The sequence below is a fragment of the Jaculus jaculus genome, chromosome 9 (assembly GCF_020740685.1).
Source record: "Jaculus jaculus isolate mJacJac1 chromosome 9, mJacJac1.mat.Y.cur, whole genome shotgun sequence".
NCBI classification, from domain to species: domain Eukaryota; kingdom Metazoa; phylum Chordata; class Mammalia; order Rodentia; family Dipodidae; genus Jaculus; species Jaculus jaculus.
The window spans coordinates 12,021,557-12,046,704 of record NC_059110.1 but is presented as its reverse complement, the minus strand read 5'-3'; the positions used below and the strand labels follow the sequence as shown (position 1 = coordinate 12,046,704).

At 40.5% G+C, this 25,148-nt stretch overlaps 1 protein-coding gene across 5 annotated transcripts in view; it reads left to right on the top strand.

Annotated features, from left to right (window-relative positions):
- The window catches only part of Scaf8 (SR-related CTD associated factor 8), a 214,537-nt gene that overhangs the window by 56,959 nt on the left and 132,430 nt on the right, over window positions 1–25,148 (top strand). For all 5 annotated transcript variants that reach the window (XM_045158857.1, XM_045158858.1, XM_045158859.1 and 2 more), the window contains 6 exons: window positions 9,413–9,589; window positions 10,723–10,802; window positions 13,484–13,601; window positions 17,835–17,966; window positions 18,342–18,454; window positions 20,074–20,267. In XM_045158857.1, coding sequence (XP_045014792.1) covers window positions 9,413–9,589; window positions 10,723–10,802; window positions 13,484–13,601; window positions 17,835–17,966; window positions 18,342–18,454; window positions 20,074–20,267 — 814 coding nt within the window. The remainder of the gene's footprint in view (window positions 1–9,412; window positions 9,590–10,722; window positions 10,803–13,483; window positions 13,602–17,834; window positions 17,967–18,341; window positions 18,455–20,073; window positions 20,268–25,148) is intronic.

The following is a 25,148-nucleotide window of genomic DNA, read 5'->3' as shown; positions in this document are numbered from 1 at the left end:
CAGTTTGAGGAATGGGAAACATTGATGTCTTTATAATAGTGAGTTATTCTGTTGTACTTAAACAGTATTTTTTTAAATTTTTTAAATGTTTTTTTGTGTATTTATTTTTTTAACATATCTATTTTTGATTGACAACTTCTATACTTACAACAAACCATAGTCTTTCCATCCCCTCCCCTCCCCCCAACTTTCATAACTCTGGTCTCTGTCATATCCCCTCCCTCTCTCCATTAGTCTCTCTTTTCATTTGATGTCATCATCTTTTTCTCCTATTATGAGGGCATTGTGTGGGTATTGCTAGGCACTGTGAAGTCTGGGATATCGAGGCCAAATTATGTCGGGGCAGTTGTATGTAAGAAGTGGTGCCCTTCCTTGGCTCTTACATTCTTTCCGCCGCCTCTTCCACAACAGACCCTGAGCCTTGGTAGGTGTGAGATGTTTCAGTGCTGAACAACTTCCATGATATCCCATGGTAATTCCCTCCCTCTCCCCACTTTCCCTGTTTAAACTCCACTCTCTATCGTATCCCCTTCCCATCTCAATCAGTCTCTCTCTTATTTTGATGTCATCATCTTTTCCTCCTCTTATGATGGCCTTGTGTAGGTAGTGTCAGGCACTGTGAAGTTATGGATATCCAGGCCATTTTGTGTCTGGAGAAGCACGTTGTAAGGAGTCCTACCCTTCCTTTGGCTCTTACATTCTTTATGCCACCTCTTCCACAATGGACCCTGAGCCTTGGAAGGTGTGATTGAGATGTTTCAGTGCTGAGCACTCCTCTGTCACTTCTCAGCACTATGGTGCCTTCTGACCTTAGGATGACTCAGCATTTTTTTAAAAAAAATTAAGTAGAAACTTTCTATGGATAAATCATGTATGGGTTACATTTCCCTGCTCCCTGTCCCCATCCCACTGCGGGTTTGCTGGTTTTCACCATGAGGTTGTAGGTTATAAGTTGTGAGAGTGAGGGTCAATCATAGGGCGTGGGGGGGCAAGGCCTCTGGATACTCCTCACCCTGTGGCTCTTGCAATCTCTGCCCCCTTCTTTACAAAACCCCCTGAGCCTTGGTGGATGTTAAGCAGTATTTTTTTGTTGTTCTTTTGTGGTAAGGTCTTGCTCTAGCAAAGATGACCTGGAACTTACTCTGAAGTCTTAGGGTGGCCTCGTATTCATGATGATCCTCCTATCTCTGACTTGCAAGTGCTGGAATTAAAGGTGTGCAACCACTGCGCCCAGTATTTTGCTTTTCGAGGTAGGGTCTTACTGTAGCTCAGGCTGACCTGGAATTCACTATGGTAGCCTTGAACTCATGGCGATCCTCCTACCTCTGCCTCCCGAGTGCTGGGATTAAAGGTGTGCACCACCACGCCCAGCTGTGCCCAGTTTTTTTTTTTTAATTTTTATTAACATTTCCCATGATTATAAAATATATCCCATGGTAATTCCCTCCTGTGCCCAGTTTTTACACAGTATTTTTATTTTTCATGTCTTTTGTATCTTTTGCTTAATTTTTTGACAGTCTTTTTAAAAACATATTTATTTATTTGAGAGAGAGAGAGAATGGGCATGCCAGGGCCTCTAGCCACTGCAAATGAACTCTAGACACATGCACCAACTTGTGCATCTGGCTTATGTGGGTCCTAGGGTTGAACCGAGGTCCTTTTGCTTTGTAGGCAAGTGCCTTAAACACTAAGCCACCACTCCAGACCGTTTCTTTTGGGTTTTTGAGGAAGGGTCTTGCTCTAGCTCAGGCTGACCTGAAATTCACTACGTAGTGTCAGGGTGTCCTTAAACTCACAGTGATCCTCCTACTTCTACCTTTGCTGAGTGCTGGATTGTTCTACCATACCTGCCTAATCTTTGTAACTTGAGTAGTTTCTTCATATTGCTTATATTTGTTTATATGAATTCATTTGAGGTTGGATTTTTTTTGTAGCCAATGCTAGACTAAATTCTTCTAGTTTTTGTATTAGTTGCTTTCTAAGTGCTGGGGAAGTATACCCAACCGGAAGAAGCTTACAAAAGGAGAGGTTTGTTTGAGTTGGCAGTGTTGAGGGCAAGGCTGGCTGGCAGGGAGAGCGTGGCCGCTGCAGACAGCCAGTGTCCCAGCTTCACTTCAGCAGTGGGGGGGGGGGGGGTGGAGTGAATAGGAAACGGGAGTGCACGGTAAAGTCTGGAGGCCCAGCCTCAGTGACACACGTCCTCCTCCTAAAGGCCCCATAGCCTTCCTGTGTAGTGTCATCACTTGGGGAGTAAGTATTCGAGCACATGAGCCCGTGAGGGACATCTTACATGCTGACACCACAGTTTTCAAATGACTCTTCTTTCATTTTCCAGTTAAATTATACTGTTTGCAAATAGTACTTGTTCTGCATCCTGAGCGTGAGTATGTGCGACCTGTATGCTGTACTGATTTTATTGCACTAGTGCTAAGGCTCAGAAGAGATGTTATTCTCCTTTTTGATGCAGGATCTTACTCTAGTCCTGGGTTGACCTGGAACTCACTCTATGGCCAAGGCTGGCCTTGAACTCATGGCAATTCTCCTATCTCAGTTTAAGAAGAGATTTAAAAAAAAAAAAAACTTAAAAAAAAATCTGTATTTATTTTTAGGTAGGGGCTCAGTCTAGCCCAAGCTGACCTGGAATTCAGTGTGTAGTCTCAAGGTGGCCTCAAATTCATGACGATCCTCCTACTTCTGCCTCCTGAGTGCTGGGATTAAAGGCTTGGATCATGCCTGACAAGACTTCACAACTTTTTGATGGGGGCTGCAGAGATGTCTCAGTGCTGGCCTGCAAAGCTTGGTGACCCAGGTTTAATTCCTGAGTACCATGTAAGCCAGATGCACAAAGTGGCATATGCATCTGGAATTCATTTGCAGTGGCCAGATGCCCTGGTGTGCCCATTCTCTGTTTCTGCTTATAAATAAATAACAAGATCACAAGAACATTTTGATAATTATTATACATTCACATTATGTATAGTGATCATGGCCCCCTTCTCCCTTCCACTGAACTGCTTTCCATCTAGTCCCTTTTCTAATTTAGGTTCTTTTTGGTTCTTATTTTCTTCTACCACCCATAGCAAATGCTAAGATAGTATTCATTTTTATCTCCCCGCTTGCTAAGTAGAAAGAAATGTTTCTATTTACCACAGATGGGATGAAAGCTAGCTTTGTGCTGATTTTTTGTTGTTGTTGTTTTGTTTTTTGAGGTAGGGTATCACTCTGGTCCAAGCTGTCCTGAATTTACCTTGTAGTCCTAGGGTCACCTTGAACTCTTGGTGATGGTCTTATCTCTGTCTCCTGAGTGCTGGGATTCAAGACTGTGCCACCACGCCTGGCTTGGTGATGATTTTCTTTTTTAATTTTATTTATTTATTTATTTGAGAACAACAGACACAGAGAGAAAGACAGGTAGAGGGAGAGAGAGAGAATGGGCGCGCCAGGGCTTCCAGCCTCTGCAAACGAACTCCAGACGCGTGCACCCCCTTGTGCATCTGGCTAACGTGGGACCTGCGGAACCGAGCCTCGAACCGGGGTCCTTAGGCTTCACAGGCAAGCGCTTAACCGCTAGGCCATCTCTCCAGCCCTTTTTTTAAAAATTTTATTTATTTATTTATTTGAGAACAACAGACACAGAGAGAAAGACAGATAGAGGGAGAGAGAGAAGATGATTTTGTTTTGAATATGTATTCTTTATTAGGAGCATATTCTACTCTTTCTGCATTATACTGTTTGGATTTAAAGTTTGTCTCCCCCCACCCAGGTAGGGTCTTCTTCTAGCTCAGGCTGACCTGGAATTCACTATGTAGTTTCAGGGTGGTCTCAAACTCACAGCGATCCTTCTACCTCTGCCTCCCTAGTGCTGGGTTTAAAGGCATGTGCCACCATGCCTGGTTTAATTTAAAGTTCCATCAATGAGGATTGTGGTAAGATTTTTTTCTTTACATAAAATTAATTGTATTTTGAAACATTCTCATAATTGTATAGTGTTATAACCCTAAGCTATATGCACATAGAACCATGCTTGCCTGAGGTGTTTGACTGAAATGTTCAGTAACTGGCTTTGCTTTGAAATGTGAAACAGTTTCCAACTATATTGCAACCATTCTGTGTGGAGTGGGTTTTTGCCATCTCCTTTCCAGACATAAATTCGGGTTATTTCTTGCTTTGAGAAATCAGCTTAGAAATGCTTTCCTTTTTCCCTGTTCTGTATGTAACACCTTGAGAGATATTTGCCTCTGGATGTACTTAATCAAAAAAATCCCCAGTGTTTGTTGTGTTTTGGGGTACTTTCTCTTTTTATCCTTGCTTTTAAATTCTTAAATTCTACTTTTCCCACGTAGACTTTAGCAGTAAGTGTTTATGATTTAAAATGTTGATATTGTGGGCTGGAGAGATGGCTTAGCGGTTAAGCGCTTGCTGCAAAGCCTAAGGACCCTGGTTCGAGGTTCAATTTCCCAGAACCCACGTTAGCCAGATGCACAAGGGGGCGCATGCATCTGGAGTTTGTTTGCAGTGGCAGGAGGCCCTGGCGCGCCCATTCTCGCCCTCCCTCCCTCCACCTCTTTCTCTCTCTCTCTGTCGCTCTCAAATAAATAAATGAAAATAACAAAAAAATTAAAAATGTTTATATTGTGAACTTTTAAATAGCTGTACACATGCAAGCATGTGTGTGTTGTGTGACATGTGATATGTACATGGGCCTGTATGTGTAAATATACTAGCCAGAGAAAAAATCTGGGTGCTTCTCTCTGTCCTTCACATCTATAGTTTCTTGAGATAGGGCCTTGCCCTCAACCTAGAGCTGCCGTTTTGGGTCAGTGAGCCTTAGCAATTCTCCATTCTCTGCCATCTGCTATGGCAGACCATGCTATGGGGTGACCATGCCTGACTTTATTTACTTTTTTAAAAATTCTTTTCAAAGTAGGGTCTCACTGTAGTCCAGGCTGACCTGGAATTCACTATGTAGTCTCAGGGTGGCCTCAAACTCATGGTGATCCTGCTACCTCTGCCTCCCGAGTGCTGGGGATTAAAGACCTGCGCCACCACCTGGCTGTGCCTGGTTTTTTAATGCTGAATTTGGAGGACTGGAATGGTGGGCTACTAAATAAAGAATTCATTCACTAAGCATGATCTGAACAGTCGGAGAGAAGTCTAGAAAAAGAATTCCTTCTTTGGTGACTGAAAAGTAGTTACATATGTTTTGAGAAAAACATCAAAAACATGGGATATTGTACAAGTATGAAAATCAATTTAGTGTATAATTTTGGGATAGATCTAGTTTCTATAACTTTCAGACAATTGGCAAACTTGATCGTGAATGAGATATTAAGAAAGTATAAAGTAGGGCTGGAGCAATGGCTTAGTGGTTAAGCACTTGCCTGTGAAGCCTAAGGACCCTGGTTCGAGGCTCGGTTCCCCAGGTCCCACGTTAGCCAGATGCACAAGGGGGCGCACGCGTCTGGAGTTCGTTTGCAGAGGCTGGAAGCCCTGGCACACCCATTCTCTCTCACCCTCTATCTGTCTTTCTCTCTGTGTCTGTCGCTCTCAAATAAATAAATAAAAAATAAAAAAAAGAAAGTATAAAGTATTGTAATATCCTAAAAACAATTCTATGGAAAATGCCCTCATTTTAAAATGTGCCTACTAAAATTATTTGTTTATTGTATCAGTGTCTTATTCTGTAGCCTAGGCAGACCTAAGATAACTGTGTAGCTTATGCTGGCCTTGAATGTGTGTCTTAGCCTCCTGAGTGCTAGAATTGAACATGTGAGCCACCATGCCTAATTTAAATAAAAAAAAAATAGCCGGGTATGGTGGTGCATACTTTCAATTCCAGCACTTGGGAGGCAGAGGTAGAAGGATTGCCCTGAGTTCAAGGCTACCCTGAGGACTAGATAGTGAATTCCTGGTCAGCCTGGGGGCTAAAGCAAAACCCTAACTCAAAAAAAGAGCAAAAAAAAATTTTAAGTATGTGCATATGTATTTATTTTAAAATATTTCACTTATGTATTTGAGAGATACAGAGAGGAAGGTAGAGAGACAGAGAATGGGTGTGCCAGGGTCTCTAGCCACTGCAAACAAATTCCATAAACATGTCCCACCTTGTGTATCTGGTTTTACATGGGTACTGGGGAATTGAACCTGGGTCCTTAGGCTATGCATGCAAGCAGCTTAACTGCTGAGCTCTCTCCCCAGCCCCCTAAACATTTTTTTAAATTTTATTTACACATTTGAGAGGGAGAAAGAGAGCAGTGTGTGTGGGTTGATAAGGCCTTCAGCTGTTGTAAACAAACTTCAGATACATGTAACACCTTGTGCATGTTGGTTCTGGGAAAATGAATCTGGCTACTTTGGCTTGCAGGCAAGTGCTTTAACCACCAAGCCATCTCTCCAGCTCCATAAAAAATTTTTTAAAAATTTATTCATTGGAGAGAGTGAGGGAGGGGCACACACACATAGACAGAGAATGGGCATACTAGGGCCTTTAGCCACTTCAGATGAACTCCAATGCATGTGCTTCCATGTGCATCTGGCTTATGTGGGATCTGGAGACTTGAACCTGGGTCCTTAGGATTCACAGGCAAGTGCCTTAACTGCTAAGCTATTTCTCCACCCCCCCCCCAATATTTTTGATATAAGGCATTTTGCAGATGATACAGTACAGAGTTGGTAAGAGTGGTTTCTGTTACTTTCCCAAGAAGTAGCACAGAGAGCCAGTATAACAGTGATGGATAGAAGGTGAGTCACAGGAGAAAAAGCGTTTGAATGCTGTGGTAATTCAGAATTTTGATGACTGAACGGTACAGTAGTCTATTAGGAAAAAGGAGCAGTCACGAGGAGTGGCTCGGTGCGTGAGGAGGAATAGGGCATTTTGCCCCTTCCCTGTTTCTTCTTCTGTCTTCCTGATTTGGACAATTAGTGTTGTCTTTGTGCTGCTTACCTTAGTGGTAACTTCATGCACACTTTAAAAAAAATTTTGACCACATTAATTTACAGACTGCTTTTATTTGATATATGATTCTAGTTTCACAATATGGCTATTTTAATATATATTATTTCTATGCTTAATAGTTGTACCCTTATTTTATAAATTAACTAATTTGACAGAGGGAGGATGCAGATAAAGAGTGGGTGCTTCAGTGCCTCTAACCACGGCAAATGAACTCCAGATGCATGCGCCATCCTGTGCATATGGCTTTACATGGGTACTGGGAAATCAGACTTGAGTCCTTTGGCCTTGCAGGCAAGTGCCTTAAATGCTGAGCCATCTCTCCAGCCCTGTGCCACCTTATAATACAAGTTGAATTAATATTAATAGCCTTGATTTTTTTTTTTCTTTCTAATCTGTGTTGACAGTTTATAGATTTAACTCAGGTTTAGCTTTTTTTTTTTTCTTTTTGTGGTAGTGTCTTACTTTAGCCTAGGCTGACCTAGAAGTCACTATGTAGTCTCAGGGTGGCCTCAAACTCAAGCGATCTTCCTATCTATGCCTCCCGAGTGCTGGGATTAAAGGTGTGCACCAGCATACCCGGCTCCTTCTGAAGTTTTTTATATTTTTAAACTATTAAACTAAGTTAGAAACATTTCCCAAATCTCCATCAGCTGGGAACCTAGCATTCAGAACACCTAAGTTTATGGGGGACACCTGAATCAAACCCCACCACATTCTGCCCTGGCTCCCCAAAACTGATTACCAAACATGATATAAAATGCAATGCATTCATGCAACTTTAAAAGTCCCCATAGTTTTTATTATTTCTAATGATGTCCAAACATCCCCATAGTCCAAGGTTTTTTAACTGAGTTATAATACCAAAAAAAAAAAAAAACCCGAAACCTATAATGGCACAGAATAAACATTCACACTGCAAAATATGGCATTGAGCAAGGCAAAGAAATACTCAACCAATACAAAATTTAAACAGGGCAGACATCGAACTCTGTAGCTCCAAGTCCACCACCTCTAGTCAGTGACAAATCTCCAAATCCCGTAATTCTAACCAGCAACAAGTCTCTGGAGTTCCAATTCTGCCCCTCCAGCTAGGCTACTCACAATTCTGGAAAACTTCACATTCCTGTCTGGCAGCTTTCCTTAGCAGCCATCTCGTGGTCCTGGCATCTCCATTGCAACCCACTGATAATCCTCACTGCTCCATGGGTCTCCATGCAGGCATCCAGCAAACCCGCTTCACACTGCCCATGGCCATTTCCAGAATACAAGACCGTGTTGCAAACTCAGTGACCCTCTCTTTCCTGCATTTCTTATACTCCATAGTACCAGGTAGCTTGCCTGTTTGTTAATCCAGGGGGGAATAAAGCAGACTTTAAAGAACAGGACACTCCTTGAACACTCAGGCCCCTTCCAAAGAGTCTATGTTCTTTCTGTTGTCCCGATGCAAGACAGTTGGCTCAGTCTCTTATGATTGTAATCTCTCAATTACAGCTGAACAGGCAGCAGTTTCACCCAAATGTTTCATTTTTTTTTTTTTTTCCTGTGCCATCTCTACTCATATCAGTCTGTTTCTTTGCAAAGCAGCCCTGCACCACTTCTCAGGACACAGTTGTAACAGCAAGCTTCTCACACAGACTGCTAGCCCAGTCCAAGCCAAGCTGTTGCTCACCCTCATAAGCCAAACCTCACATCCATAGTTCTTACTGCACTCAGGTCTTTCAGCTCTGACCAGAATAGTCCATCAAGCTGTACTTACAGCACTGCAAGGCCTCTCTTAGGCCAAGGTTTCAAATCCTTCCACATTCCCCTTGAAAATCAGCTCCAAAAGGCCAAAGCCACACAGTCAGGTGTCTTGTATCAAGCCCACTTTTTTTTTTTTTTTTGGTTGTTTGAGGTAGGGTCTCACTCTAGCCCAGGCTGACCTGGAATTCACTATGGAGTCTCTGGCTGGCCTCGAACTCCTGGAAATCCTCCTACCTCTGCCTCCCGAGTGCTGGGATTAAAGGCGTGCGCCACCACCCAGCAGCCCCATTTCTTGGACCTACTGTACTGCTATAGTCTGGGGAGTTCTTTGTCTGGTTGCGAGGAGTTTACTATTTTTTTTCCCAACTTTTGTTTAACTTTCCAAAGTCATGACAGTCTGTTTGTTTGTTTGAGGTAGGGTCTCACTCTAGCTCACTCTGACCTGGAATTCACTGTGTGTTCTTAGGGTGGTCTTGAACTCATGGCGATCCTCCTACCTCTGCCTCCCAAGTGCTGGGATTAAAGGTGTGTGCCACCATGCCCAGCGGATGACAGTCTTATTAAGGACACAGAAATATGTGTTTGTGTGTGACACATACACAAAGAAAAAAAAATTGTATCTAGAATGATAAATTTTATTTACTATAAAAGTTTTAGGTGGGTACACGTAGGCATATACCCAACACTTGTTGTAATCATATTTTTCTCTTCCAGCTTCAGCAGTTAATACAGACCTTACAGATACAGCAGCAGAAGCCTCAGCCCTCCATCCTGCAGGCCTTAGACGCCGGTCTCGTGGTGCAGTTGCAAGCTCTCACCGCACAGCTGACAGCTGCAGCTGCAGCAGCCAACACACTTACTCCCTTAGATCAGGGCGTCTCTTTTAACAAGGTAGTTTTTCAGATCTCAACTGTGTTGTATGCAATTGATAAGTTTTGTATAATGTGATTTAGAGACTAGTTCCATATGTTGCATTTATCATAGTGTTCCCCCCCCCCTTATTTGGTCATTTAAGATAAGCTCTTTGCCATGTAGCCTGTGCTGGTTCCCAACTCATGCTGGGCTTGTTTATATCAGTTGATTTTCATTGCTGGTGCAGGATACCCTACCAGAAGGAACTTAAGGGGAAAAGAAAGGGTTTAATTTGGGTTAGAGATCATAGGGAAGGAAAGAAAGGGAATAGGTTACAGTTGCAGGGTGACATGATATTCCGTCATGGCAGGGAAGACATGGCAGGTAGAACTTATTTTAGTCCTTTGTCTTCTAAATCAAGCATGAGTGCTTCCATTGCCACGCCATAACTGGTCTCGTGATGATGCAGTAGCCCGTCAAGTCCTCAGGGCGGGTCTCCAGCGTCCCAGCCGAAGCTTGAACCCGGAGGTGGTCCCAATGCACATAACTTTTACATCCTGCTTTCCTGTTATACATGCATACGTGGGACGTTTCTTTTGTAAATAAGGCACAGTAAGAAATTAATAGTAACAATAAGTAGAACAATTTTAACACATTGTAATAAATTATGTGCATGTAATTTCTTTTATGGGAATATTAATATTTTCATAGCATAGTTGATGCTGGTACTTAAGTGAAGCTGTAGAAACCAGAATCATTTATAAGGGTGACTGTGTTAAAGTGTTTTAAAAATTATGATTCACTCAAAATGCATAAGCTAAATTTAAGAGGTTTTTTCCTTAAAAAACAAAAACAATAAATTCTTAAAAGCTGGGCGTGGTGGCGCACGCCTTTAATCCCAGCACTTGGGAGGCAGAGGTAGGAGGATCACCGAGAGTTCAAGGCCACCCTGAGACTACATAGTGAATTCCAGGTCAGCTTGAACTAGAGTGAGACCCTGCCTTGAACCCCTCCCCCCAAAAAAAAGCTTTGTTAGAATGTGGTATAAAATTATGTATAACACCTATTTTAATTATAGTGGTACACTAGGGGGGGTGTCATGGGCATTCAGGGCAGCATTTGTTACATATTTGTCTGAATCACTTCTTAATTTGTCTTTTTCTCTCTCTTAGAAGTTGATGGATAGGTTTGATTTTGGGGAAGATTCTGAGCATAGTGAAGAACCCAAAAAGGAAATTCCTACTCCTCAACTGTAAGAATTGTGATTTGTTTATGTCTGTAATTTCTTCTGCTAAGATTGGGTGGGAGGTTGCCTCCTGTTATTACTGAGTATGCTGTAAGTGAGTCGGGGGTCTTGCAGGCTCTGAGTGCTACCGTTACTGAAGGCGCTGGCGTTCCCGTCTTCTTTACTACCTGCCCAGATTATTGCACTCCTTCCCAGATCTGTGCAGATAGTTGGGGTTTATCATAGTTTTCTGTAGCAAAATTGATAAGCATTGGTAATCTCATTGTGGTATTTTCTGTATCTTTGCTGCCTTTAAATTAGTTGAAACCATATGCACCAAGAGGTTAGAAGTTTGGTTCTAATACCAAAATCCACTTCTAGAGAGTGGGCAATTTCTGGGAGGGAGATGCATTAAACTAGTCCAAAATAAGGATTGGGGTTTGATGGATTTTGCTGATTTAAGTAAATGGAATATATGTTTTTTTAATTTAAATCAGTTACTTCCCCCTCTGCCTGGAACAATTTTGCATAACCCTAAGTTCCATGAAGGCATGTGAAAGACAGAAGAGAATATGAGATAGAAGAGGGAGTGTTGAACAGGAGTCATGAATGATGAAAGTTCTAGGATACTTAATTGAACATACAAACTGCACATATCTCACATTCATTCATTCACTGTATACATAAAATCTTTTTTAACAGTGATTTTCCTTGACAAAATTTAAAAAATGAGATTTTAGGTAATAAATTGTAAAGTTGGAAGGAGCATTTGGCTTCTTTTTTTTATTATTATTACTTACTTTTAGAGAGAGAGAGAGAATAGGCGTGCCAGGGCCTTCATGTGCTGCAAACTAACACCAGATGGGTGCACCTCCTCATGGGCATGTGTGACATTGCACACTTGCGTCACTGTGTATCTAGCCACTTGGGACCTGGAGGTTCAAACGTGAGTTCATAGGCTTTGCATGCAAGCTGCATAATGGCTGAGCTGTCTCTCCAGCCCTGGAACGAGTGTTTGAGATGATGTAGCTCAGTAATGTACACAATGCTAAGATCTTCTTTAACAGTCCTGTAGTCACATAGGCAGTCATTTTCGAGCCTGTTCAGACAAGAATTTGTGATTATTGTGTATGCCTTAGTTGAACTGAATCCTGTCGCCCTAATTTTTTTATGCACTGATTCACACACTTTGCTTTCTTAAGGAAATTACTTACTCCATTCTCTTTGGAGTCATAACCTTTGTACATTTGAAGCTAGATGGCATTATTACCCTTAGGTTTATTTGCTCCAGATGATGTATTCTTTTTTTAAAAAGTATTTTATTTTTGTTTATTTATTAGAGACAGTGTGTGTGTGTGGGGGGGGTTGCCTCTGCCATTGTAGCCGAACTCCAGATGCATGCACCACCATGTGCATCTGGCTTACTTGGGACCTGGAGAATTGAACCTGGGTCCTTAGGCTTCGCAGGCATGCACCTTAGCCACTAAGCCATCTCTCCAGCCCCAGATGATATATTCTTCTCTCCATCTTGCTTGCCCCTTTTGGTGGGGTGCTCTCTTTTTGTTCATGTCTTCCCTTAAGGCACCCAGAAGTCTAAGGTTGTTTTAAGTGTGACTCTCAGAGTATTGTTCAGTTATTGTTTTTCCTTATGTAAACCCTGTTTATTTCTGTTAACATGCCTGACACTGTGGTGCTTTTCAAAGGAATTATATTTTATAAAGTTTATGGGTCAATTAAAAATTTGATTGTACATATATACTGATTATGAGAACATTTCTCTCACTGTCTTGTAGTTAGAGAAGAGTTAAAGTGACAGTGTTTAAACATTATATTTACATTTACCTTTCTTACAAGTCTTTTAATTGTAATTTTAAAAAACTGTTCTAAGTTGTGTAATTCTAGCACTTTGGAGGCAGAGGTAGGAAGATCACAGTGAGTTCAATGCCACCCTGAAACTACATACTGAGTTCCAGGTCAGTCTGGTATACTTTGTAACTCTACCTTGAAAACAAACAAATGAATAACAATAACAAAAAAACCTTGTTGTAGTGAAAAATCACTAAATTATATGTATGGTGTGTGTGTGTGTGTGTGTGTGTGTTTTTGTTTTGTTTTGTTTTGTTTTTTCCGAGGTAGGGTTTCACTCTGGCCCAGGCTGACCTGGAATTCACTATGGAGTCTCAGGGCGGCCTTGAACTCTCAGTGATCCTCCTATCTCTGCCTCCCAAGTACTGGGATTAAAGGTGTATGCGCCACCATGCCCGGCTAAATGATATACTTGTTTTTTGTTTTTTGGGTTTTTTTTGGTTTTTCAAGGTAGTTTCTCAGTCTAGCTCAGGCTGACCTGGAATTCACTGTGTATTCTTAGGTTGGTCTTGAACTCACAGTGATCCTCCTACCTCTGCCTCTCTAGTGTTAGGATTAAAGGCATGCACCACCACGCCCGGCTCAATGATACACATATATAATAGCCTGAGAAGTTGTATCAGTTCTTCATCATTATTTCAAATAGGTTGTTTGCCTATTGAAATATTTTTCTCTTTTAATAATAATGTTTTGAATTATTTTATTTATGTGATATTTCAGAAGCAAGCATTGAAAAAGAGTATGTTGTATCAGATAGATGGTTTTGTTGTTTACTTTGAACAGTCATTTTAATATTATCTTTGTTGGTTTTATACGTATTTCTGCTTGTTTTTTCCTTTCAGTTCTCATGTTTCCGAATCTGTGAACAATTCCATTTTTCATCAAATAGCAGAACAACTGCAGCAGCAAAATCTTGAGCATCTCCGACAGCAGCTTCTGGAACAGCAGCCACCTCAAAAGGTTTATAACCCCATCTTGTGGCCTTTGGAGTCTTTGGTGTCTGTGGTCTGTAAATTGACATTTTTGTGGAATGGTTGGTTTAGTTTGTTGCCGTAGTTTTGGTCTCTGGAATATATATTCTTACGTTACAGTTTTTACCAACCACCACCTTACCTTTCTAAGGTATGGTGTTATCTTAAGTGCCCCGTCTGGTTTGGGTCTTACTCACTGTTGGTGCTGAGTTTATTGGAAGGATCTTAGATACCCAAACACTCAGCATTGTGCTCATGACTGGCCCATGCTAACGCCACGAGACGTAAACACTGGAAGATGCCTCTGAAGTCCAGATACAGCCGCCGGCACCGCCCCTGCTCTCCACAGCACGAGGGCCACTTGTCCTCTCAGCAGTGAATTCACTCTCAAGCCTGCAATGATGGCACAACCCTGTCATACTTTAACACCCTAGCTGCATTGTACCCAATAGAAATATAATCCAAGCCACATTAACTTTAACTTTTTAGCAACCACATTAAGAAGGTTTTTAAAAATAACAGGTGAGGTCGGGCGTGGTGGCGCACGCCTTTAATCCCAGCACTCGGGAGGCAGAGGTAGGAGGATCGCCATGAGTTCGAGGCCACCCTGAGATGACAGAGTTAATTCCAGGTCAGCCTGAGCTAGAGTGAGACCCTACCTTGAAATACCAAAAAAAAAAAAAAAACAAAAACAAAAACAAAAAAAAAAAAAACAGGTGCAATTACTTCTAATAAATCATTCTTTTTAACTCAGTATATCTAAAATATTACCATTTCATCATGGACACTAGCCACACTTCAATTGCTTGGTATCCATGTGTGGCCAGTGGCTACCATGTAGTCACACAGTGTCAGTTCATAGGCCTGGAAAACAAGTTCAGTATGGGGACGGTCAGGTTCAATAGCGAGCAGTGCGCTCTACTTCTCAGGAGAGCCGTTCCTTAAACCTGCGGAGAATGTTTGAGGTATGGTTTGTAAATGGGAGATGAAGCTGAAATAAAGACGAGACTAGGGGTTGAGGGTGTAGCTCAGTTGATAGTGCTTGCTAACATGCACAAGACCCTGGGTTTGATTCCCAGCACGTATGAACTGGGTGTGGCACATGCTTTGAATGTCAGCATTTGGGAGGTGGAGGCCTGAGGGTCAGAAGTTCAAAGTCATTCTTGGCTACACAGAAAGTTTAAGGCCAGCCTGGGCTAAATAAGACATTCTAACAACAAAACTACATTGTAGTGGTTGGAAAATGGTAGTGGATGTAGACTAAGGATCTTTTATCATTGAATTGTCCACTTTATGAAATAAAAAAGTGCTTTGAGGTTTTCAGAAATGTCATGTAAATGTCGATGATGATTAAGAGCATTTGAATGTGAGTTAGAAATCCTGGGATTTAGTCCTAGCCGTGTAGTCTTATCCAAGTTACCTTTCTGAATTTCTCTTCCCATCTTTAGAAATGAGATAATGTCTATCTCAGGCTTGTTTTCAAAGATTACATTAAATACCACATGTGAAAATGCATCTTGTATATTATTAAAAATATATCCAGAAAAAACAAAAAAAATGTGTTCTGGCATTGTAGAAGTTAATCTCAGTATACTGGAGGGAGAGAACTGAAGACAGGTGGGTTTAGGAGACTTCAAGCTTTATGGGAGTTGTTTGTTTATTTTCCTCTACTCTGTCTCTTGTTTAGCAGGGTAATGACAACTATGTTATTGGACAAAATAGATTGCTATCTTTAATTAAAAGTTTTGTTTTCATCATGTGATGGGAACTTTCTTTAAATTGACTACTTCCATAATTATAGACAATAAATCATAATTCCCTTCTCCCTTGCTTTCCCTTTTTACAACTCCACTCTCCATTATATCTCCTCCCCCTCTAAATCAGTCTCTATTTATTTTTCTTTAGGTTTTAAATATTTTACTTAATTTATTTGAAAGAGAGAGAGGGCGCTCCAGGGCCTCCAGCCAATGTAAATGAGTTCCAGACACATGTGCCCCCTTGTGCATCTGGTTTATGTGGGTCCTGGAAAGTTGAACCGGGATCCTTTGGCTTTGCAGGCAAGTGCCTTAACCACTAAGCCATCTCGCCAGCCCCTTATTTACGTTTTTCAAGGTAGGGTCTCACTGTAGCTCAGACTAACCTGGAATTTACTTTGTAGTCTCAGGGTGGCCTTGAACTCATAGCAATCTTCCTACCTTCTGTTCTAGTGCTGGGATTAAAGACGTATGCTACCACATGCGGTTCAGCCTCTCTTTTGTTTTGATATCATCATCTTTTCCTCCTGTTAAAATGGTTTTGTATAGGTAGTGTCAGATACTTTGAGGCCAAGGATATCCAGGGCATTTTGTGTCTGGAAGAACTCATTGTAAGGACTCCTACCCTTCCTTTTGTTTTTACATTCTTTCTTCAACATTAAGAGAACATTAAAAACATTAAGAGAAGTACTTACTGGGCATTTTGGCGAGCATAATATGTGCATTTAGCCAGACACCAGCAGGTGTTACACCCCTAGGGCTGATGACTTTCCTTGTCATAGGTTTTCAACATCAAGCATGTATTCCTCCTGGGGAGTGGGTCTCCAGTCCAATTAAAGAGTGGTTGGTTTCCCTCATAACAGACATGGTACTATTGCACCTGTTGACTCATTTGGCCTCGTTAGCCCATCTTAAGGCTTGTTGTGTATCTCCAGTGGTGACTTTTCTCTCTCCCATGGAGCTGCATGCATCATAGTTTTTTCCAGCTTTCTGTCAGCTGGTCTACATGAAGGAGGATCTCAGCTCAGTTCCAGGAAGATTTCTCAATGACCTTGTAGCCCAAGCAGGTGGAGTCTTCAGCAATAGGGTCTTATATTCTGTTCCTGGTGATAAACCAAGAATCTGTAATGTTTTGGGGTATCAGGGACCTGCCTGGCCAACAACTCACTGGAAGGTATCCTGTCCCTAGCACTGAAAATGTTCTAGTGACAGTCTATGGCTTCCGGATGTGCCATTGTCCAGAAAAGTAGGGTTCCACATGACTTACTAATACCCTTTAGGATTTTGATTAGCCTTCCCCCAACCCTTCCTTTATTCAGTCTCTTCCCCTGACTTCACTTAGGCCTTTCTACCCCCAGTAATCTGTTCTTCTTCTTACATATATACAATACCATCTCCTTAACTCCTCCCCTCTCCTCCCTCCCTCTGCCACAGAGTTTTAGTCCAACTCACATTCAAGTCCAGACATTTGTAGCTGGGATCCAAATATGAGAGAGAACATGCTTTCTTGGCCTGGGTTACCTCATTAAGTATATAATCCTTTCTAGGACCTTCCATTTTCCTGCAAATTTCATTTTTCTGTGTTGTTGAATAGAACACCATTGTATAAATGGTTCATTTTGAGACAGTGGTCTCAATCTAGTCCAGCTTGACTTGGAACTCACTCTGAAACCTAAGGTTGACCTTGAGCTCACAGCCATCCTCCTACCTCAGCCTCCTGAGTGCTGGGATTAAAGGTGCGCAACCACCATGCTTGCTTTGTTGCCTAACTTTTATTGAAATATGTCAGCATGCTTTGTGTTACTAATTTTTGAATTCTTAGGAAAGGAAGGTAGGGGATGGCCCAAGTTGAGAATAATTTGGCTAGAGCAGTTAGTTTGGTAGGGACATTTGAGCTGTGTTTTGACAAGTAATATGTGATATTATTAGATATATTTATTGGACTTTGGTGGTAGTTTGCTTGTGTTAATTATTAGTAAAATTCTAGAGTCATTTATCTTACTGCCATTAATATTACTTAAACTATCCCTTTAGTAATCCTGCATAGTGTATTTTCCTTATTTTAAAATTTACTTGAAGGAGGATACTTAATAGGTTGATATTGTATATATGTAAGTACAATGATTGTATTGGGGAGGTAATATGATGGAGAATGTAATTTCAAAGGGGAAAGCGTGGGGTGGGGAGGGAGGGAATTACCATGGGACTTTTTTTATAATCATGGAAAATATTAATAAAAATTTAAAAATTAAAAAAAAAATACAAAAAAAATTTACTTGAAGGCCTACTTCATTTAGCCATTTAACCAAACTTGGATTTATATAAAAGTACAACTTGAGATTGATTGTAAATGATTTGGTATGAAATTTCTTTGTATATGATTCTCCTGGAGCATTTAATTATGTTTGCCATATTGAAATTTTCATTTGTAATGAAGTTGTCTTACAACATTTGTGTCTTCTCAATAGGCAACTCCTCAGGACAGCCAAGAGGGGACATTCGGGTCAGAGCACTCCGCGTCACCATCACAAGGAAGTAGTCAACAGCATTTTCTTGAACCTGAAGCAAATTTAGATGATTCCATAGATATTCAGCAACAGGTAAAAGTAGATGGTTTTCTGATTCATAATTTTCTTAATTGATTACTTAATTGATTTTATTTGAGGCAGGGTCTCATTCTAGCCCAGGATGATCTGGAATTCACTGTGTATTCTCAGGGTGGCCTCAGACTGACAGCAACCCTCCTGCCTCTGCCTGTCGAGTATTGGGCCTAAAGATGTGAGGCCACCTCGCCCAGCTCAAATTATTTTTTTAAACACACCTTTGGTCCTGTGTAATGATGATATCTGAGTGTGGTTCCTGCTTAGACTCCACACCTGAACTCTTTTACTAATTAATGCATTGTGAATATTTTATGAGGCATAATTGTCACCAACTAATTCTTAGCTATATTTTTTGTTTGCTTGCTTTTTCAGGATATGGATATAGATGAAGGGCAAGACCCTGTGGAGGAGGAGATGTTTGAGCCAGAGGTGAAGAAAGTGGCTGTCCGCTCAAGATCAAGAACTCACTCGCGATCTCGTTCAAGGTTCTTTCTATTTATCTTCTGGCAGTAGCTCTTTGTGACTTTGTAAAAATTTGGCTTCATTTCTTTTTATTACACTTGTCAAAACACTTTTCTCAAAGTGCTGCTTTTTAGTATTCTCAGAAAAAAGTACTTCAAGGCTGGGTGTGGTGGTACACACCTTTTAATTCCAGCAGAGGTAGGAGGATTGCTGAGAGTTCGAGGCCACCCTGAGGCTACATAGTGAATTCCAGGTCAGCCTGAGTTAGAGTGAGACCCTACCTTGAAAAACAAACAAACAAACAAACAAAAAAAAAGTGCTTCAGAAATTAAAACCAGGATAGAACTTTTGTTTATATGCCTGTTGTTTGAGTCGTTAACATAACAGTAATAACTGTTATTGAGAGTGTGATTCTGAATTATAGTCAATTTTAGTTGGCTGCCAGGATGATGCTTAATTTAGGATATTTTTGCTTCTGAACAGCAAGCAGTTAAGTCAAGCTATGTATCTTGTACTACAATTTATCTCATAGTAATATCAGAAATGCTCCCCCAAATACCACAAAATATATATACATATTTTTAAAGAAAGTCCAACAGATTGCCCTTTTTTAAAGAAAATGTGAGTGGTGGTAGAGAGTGAAAGAGAGAAAGAGACAATTGGTGATTGGTGCGCCAGGACCCTCAGCCACTGTGATGGAACTACAGACGTGTGTGCCACCGAGCGTGCGTGTGCACATGTATCGCTTTGTGCATCTGCCTTTCGTGGGGCCTGTAATGTCGAGCACGAGTCCTTAGTCCTGGCAGTCAAGTGCCTTAACTGCTAAGTCCTCTCTCCAGACCCTACAAAATACTTTTGTACATGTTAATTATAATGCCATGCCATTTGAAAGCATGTCCTGCATATGTTTTATTTGTCGACTTGTAGCCATTCTTTGTCACTCTTAGACTTTATTATTTTTGGTGTTCGAGGTAGGGCCTGACACTAGCTAGGCTGACCTGGAATTCTCTGTGCAGTCTCGGTGGCCTCGAACTCTCGGCCATCCTCCTACCTCTGCCTCCCGAGTGGTGTGCTGGGATTAAAGGTGTGTGCCACCTGCCCGCCTCACTGTTTTTCATTTTAAAAATGTAACACTTCGGGCTGGAGATGGCTTAGCAGTTAAGGTGCTTGCCTGTGAACCCATGTTTGACTCTCCAGATCCTACTTAAGCCAGATGTACAAGGTGACACATGCCTCTTGAGTTCAGTTGCAGTGGCTGGAGGGCCTGACTTGCCAGTCCTGTCTCAACCCCTCCCCCATTAAAACACTTACCATTTTGCTCACCTAAATAGCCATTTTATTTTCTGTGGAGTTTCATTCCTATTCTGTTTGAAAATGAGCCGAGACCTTTTGTTGAATATTGTTCTTCCTCCTTCCTCTGTCCTGATTCTGAATAATCACTATGACTTAGTATCACTTAACAAACATTTCATGACTAATACTGACTGTCATAGCAGAAAGACCTGAGCAAAATAGGTTTAATACTTGAAGGTATTATAAGATACTTTAAGAGGTAGCCAAATATCAGAGACTTAAAATTGAGAAATTTGATGAAAAAAATAACATTGTCATTAGGCATAAAACCAAAAAATTTACTTTGTAGATCTCCTAGAAAACGAAGGTCCAGGTCCCGGTCGGGGTCCCGCAAGCGCAAGCACAGAAAGCGATCCCGCTCCCGCTCAAGGGAGAGAAAGAGGAAATCCTCACGCTCATACTCAAGTGAAAGAAGAGCCAGAGAAAGGGAAAAAGAAAGGCAGAAGAAGGGATTGCCGCCTATTAGGTCAAAAACATTAAGTGGTAAGTAACTTACTTCTGTAATTTATTCTTTTCATACATGTTACAGATTAGCTTTTTGTTATAAAATCTCTCAACCAAATTTTCAGGCTAAGAAGCTGAAAAGGGAATTGAAAAGTAGGTATTTTTGTTCCAAGTTTTTACAATGTGATTGAATGAAAGCAGATTGTATATATATGAGGTTACTGAGAGGTGGTGGTGGTGGTTGTTTTGGAAGCTGAGTTTCACTCCGGCCAAACTGGCCTCAGTCTCATGGTGATCCTGCTTCTCCTGTGTTGGGAATAAAGGCATGTGCCACTATGTTTTATTTTGTTGATTATAATGTGTGTATGTTTTGGTATGTGTTTCCTCATAGCATATGCATTTTTATTTTTACTGCTGAATAGAAGTCCATTGTATAAATGTACCAAATCTTCATTATTCATTGATCAGTTGAAGGACATCTAGGTTGGTTCCATTTCCTAGTTCTTACGAAGAGAGCAGCAATAAACAAGATTGAACAAGCATCTGTAATGTATTGAGAAGAGTCCTTAGGATATATGCCTAGGATTGCTATAGGTGATTCATATGGTAAATCTGTTTTTACCTGTCTTAGGAACCTCCACACTGATTTCCACAATGGCTGTACTATTCCCATTAACAGTGTAGAAGGGTTCCTCTTTTTCCTCACCCTCTCTAGGATTTTTTATTTTATTTTGTTTTTTGTTTTCTTGATGATAGCCATCCTTACAGGAATGAGATGGAGTCACAGAGTAGTCTTAATTTGCATTTCCATGATGGCTCAGGATGTAGAACATTTTTTTAGATGTTTATATGTCACCTGTATTTCTTCTTCTTTTAATTTTTTCTTTTTGTTTTTCAAGGTGAGGTCTCACTCTAGCCCAGGCTGACCTGGAATTCACTGTGTAGTCTCAGGGTGGCCTTGAACTCACAGTGATCCTCCTACCTCTGCCTCCCAAGTGCTGGGATTAAAGATGTGTGCCACCATGCCTGGCTGTATTTCTTCTTTTGAGAACTCCCTGTTTATTTCCATAGCCTTACCCCCCCTTTTTTTTTTAGTAAAAGCCAGAAAGAAGTTTATTAAAGCCAAGGCAAAACAAAACTGATCAATGAGGGACGCAGCCAGACTTGGGAGCTGGAACTGCCACCCCAAAGGAGTGGCTCATAGGCTTTTTAAAGGAAGAACCACAACCAGGTGCTGAATAGCCCTTTTTTTTTTTTAAATATATATATATTTTTTGTTCATTTTTTTATTTATTTGAGAGCGACAGACACAGGGAGAAAGACAGATAGAGGGAGAGAGAGAGAATAGGCGCGCCAGGGCTTCCAGCCTCTGCAAACGAACTCCAGACGCGTGCGCCCCCTTGTGCATCTGGCTAACGTGGGACCTGGGGAACTGAGCCTCGAACCGGGGTCCTTAGGCTTCACAGGCAAGCGCTTAACCGCTTAGCCATCTCTCCAGCCCATGAATAGCCCATTTTTTAATTGGGTTGTTTGTTGTTTGATTTATCATTTAGTTTTTTGAGTTCTTTGTATATATAGCTGGTAAAGATTTTCTCCCATTCTGTAGGTTGTCTCTTTGGTAGTATACAAAAGCTTTGTAATTTCATGAGGTCCTAGTGGTTGATTAGTACTTTTGTTTCCTGAGCATCTGGGGTTATATTCAGAAAGTCATTACCTATACCAATATGTTGAAGTGTTTTCCTTTAGGAGTTACAGTGTTTCAGGTCTGGTATTAGGTTTTTGATCCATTTGGACTTGATTCTTGTGCTTACAGAGAGAAGGACCTGTTTCCGTTCCTCTACTTATAGGTACTCAGTTGTCTAGCACCATTTGTTATATAGTCTGTCTTTTCTCCAGTGAATATTTCTGTCGAAAATCAGATGGCTGTAGCTGCCTGGATTTGCATCTGGGTCCTCTATTTTGTTGCATTGATCTGTGTGTCTGTCTTTGTTTTCTTACTATGGCTCTGTAGGTCAGTGTAAAGTCTGGCATGGTGATAGCACCAGCTTTATTTTTGTTGCTCAAATTGTTTTGGCTGTTGGAGGTTTTTTGTGCTTCCAATGAATTTTAAGTTTTTTTTTTTAAATTACTATTTCTGTGAAGAATGCTATTGCAATTTTGATGAGGAATTTGTAGATTGCTTTTGGTAAGATTGATATTTTCACAATACTGTTTCTTTTAATCAAAGAATATGGATTTCCTAATATCTTTTGCAATTTCCCTCTTGAGTGTTTTAAAGTTTTCATTGTAAAGGTCCTTCACCTCCTAGGTTAGGTTTAATCCAGGGTACTTTATTTATTTTTTCAGTTTTTCAAAGTAGGGCCAAGGCTGACCTGAATTCACTATATAGTCTCAGGGTGGCCTCAAACTCACTGTGACCCTCCTACGGCCAGGTGTGGAGATTAAAGGCCTGTATCACCATGCCCTACTCATCTTTTTAAAGGCAATTTGAGTGGGATTCCCTTATTTCATCTTTAGCATGTTTATTTTTAGTATATAGGAAGGCTGCTGATTTCTGTATGTTTATTTTGTATCGTGATACATTGCTAAAAGTGTTCATTGGTTCTAACAGTTTGCTGGTAGTTTATAAGGTCCTTTAGGTATTGAATCATATCATCTGCAAATAATGATAATTTGATCTTTTCCCATTCAATTTGTATCCCTTTTATGTTTGTTTCTTGCCTTATTGCTAAAGCTAAGGCTTCTAGTACTATGTCTTATATATATATATACATACATACATACATACTTATAGTAGATGCCTTTATCTTGTTCCTGATTTTAGTGGAAAAGCTTCAAGTTTTTCCCCACTTAATATTATGTTGGCTGTAGGCTTGTCATAAAATAGACTTTATATTGAGATATGTTCCTTCTGCTTCTGGTTTCTGTAGGGCTGGCTTTAATCATGAAAGGATGTTGGATTTTTTTCATATGCCTTCATGGCATCTATTGTGATGATCATGTGATTTTTTTTTAATGAATGAGAAAGGGAGAGTGAATTGGCACGCCAGTGTGCATGTGCAAACTTGCATGTTTGCATCACTGTGTGTGGCTTACATGGGACCTAGAGAGTTGCACATGAATCTTTAGGCTTTGCAGGCAAGCGCCTTAACCGCTAAGCCATCTTTCCAGCTCAATCATGTTTGTCCTTTAGTCCATTTATACAGTGTGTTACACTTAACAGTTTGCTTATGTTGAACCATACTGGCATTTGTGGGATAAAGCCTACTTGGTGTGGGTGAATGATCTTTTTGATACAGTCTTATATTCTGTTTGCCAATATTTTCTTGAGAATTTTTGCATCTCTGTTCATGAGGGAGATTGCTGTGTAATTTTCTTTCAACTAATGTTGGTTTGAAGTCTATCCTGTCAGATATTAGGATAGCAACATCTGTTTGTTTTCTAGACCCATTTGTTTGAAATACCATTTTTTACCCTTTCACCCTAAGATGGTATCTGTCTTTCTTTTATGGAGAGATGGGTTTCTTAGAGGCAACAAACATATGGATCCTTTCTTTTAATCCAGTCTGCAAGACTGTGTCTTTTGGTTGGAGCATTGAGGCCATTGATATTAAGAGTTATTATTGAAAGGTATGTGTTTATTCTTGCCATTCTTGTTTTGTAGTATTTCCTGATTTCCCTTTATTCCCTTTTACTAACTGTTATTTGAGTGTGGTTCCTTTTTTTCTGTTTCCCTATGTGCATTATTTCCTTTCTCTTCAGTGTGAAGGATCCTTTCATGTGTTTCTTTAGAGCGGTCATATATTCCTTTAGCCTATTATTATTATTGCTGTTTTTGTTTTTCATGGTAAGGTCTCACTCTAGTCCAGATTGACCTGGAATTCACTGTGTAGTCTCAGGGTGGCCTCAAATTCACTGTGATCCTTCTACCTCTGCCTCCCATGTGCTGGGATTAAAGGCGTCTGCCACCATGCACCCCCACCCCCTTTAGTTTATTTTTGTTATGGAATGTCCTTTTTTCTCAGTCAATTTGGATGGGTAGCTTTGCTAGATAAAGTAATCTTGGTTGACAGTTGTTATCTTTCAGAACTTGAAATACTTCATTCCAAGACCTGGCTTTTAAATTTTGTGTTGAATAATCTGCTGTTGTCTTGAAGGACATGGCTTTATAAGTGAGTTGCTTTTTCTAACTGCTTTCAATATATTTTCTTTGGTTTGTGTATTTTGTAGTTAATTATAATACGGTGAGGAATGTTACTTTGTGGTTTTGTCTGTTTGGCATTCTAAAAGCTTCCTGTATCTAGTTTGGCATCTTTCTACTTGGGGGAAATTTTTTTTCTATGATTTTGTTGCCTGCTCTACCTCTGGAGTAAAATTTTCTCATTCTACTATACCCTGAGTTCTTATGTTTAATCTCTTTGTAGTGTCCTGAATGTCTTGAAATTCCCATTCTTACCTTCCTATTAGCTTGCCTTTCTCTTTGTTAGACTGTATTAGATTTGTCACCCGGTCTTCTAATTTAGATATTCTGTCCTCTCCTTCACCCATTCTACTGGTGAGACTTTCTACAGATTTTTTTTTTTTTTCCGACTTACTGTGTACTTCATTTCTAATTTCTCCAGTATTTCTATTTCTTTAGTTTTTCTTGTATTGACCACCTCATTTCATTAAGTTGCTTTCCTGTCTTCTCCTTCAGGAATTTGTTTTCTTTGATTCCTTTGATTTCTTCTCATGTATCTTTGAACATAGTTGTAATCATTCTTTTGAAGTCTTTGTCAGGTATTTCATCTAAATCTGTGTCACTGGTGGCCATTTCTCATGGATTTATGATTTTTGGTGGAATTATATCGTCTTGAGTTTTTGTGTGTGTGTTTCTTGTATTATTTTGCATCTTGAGTTAGTTTAATGTTTGGGTTTTCT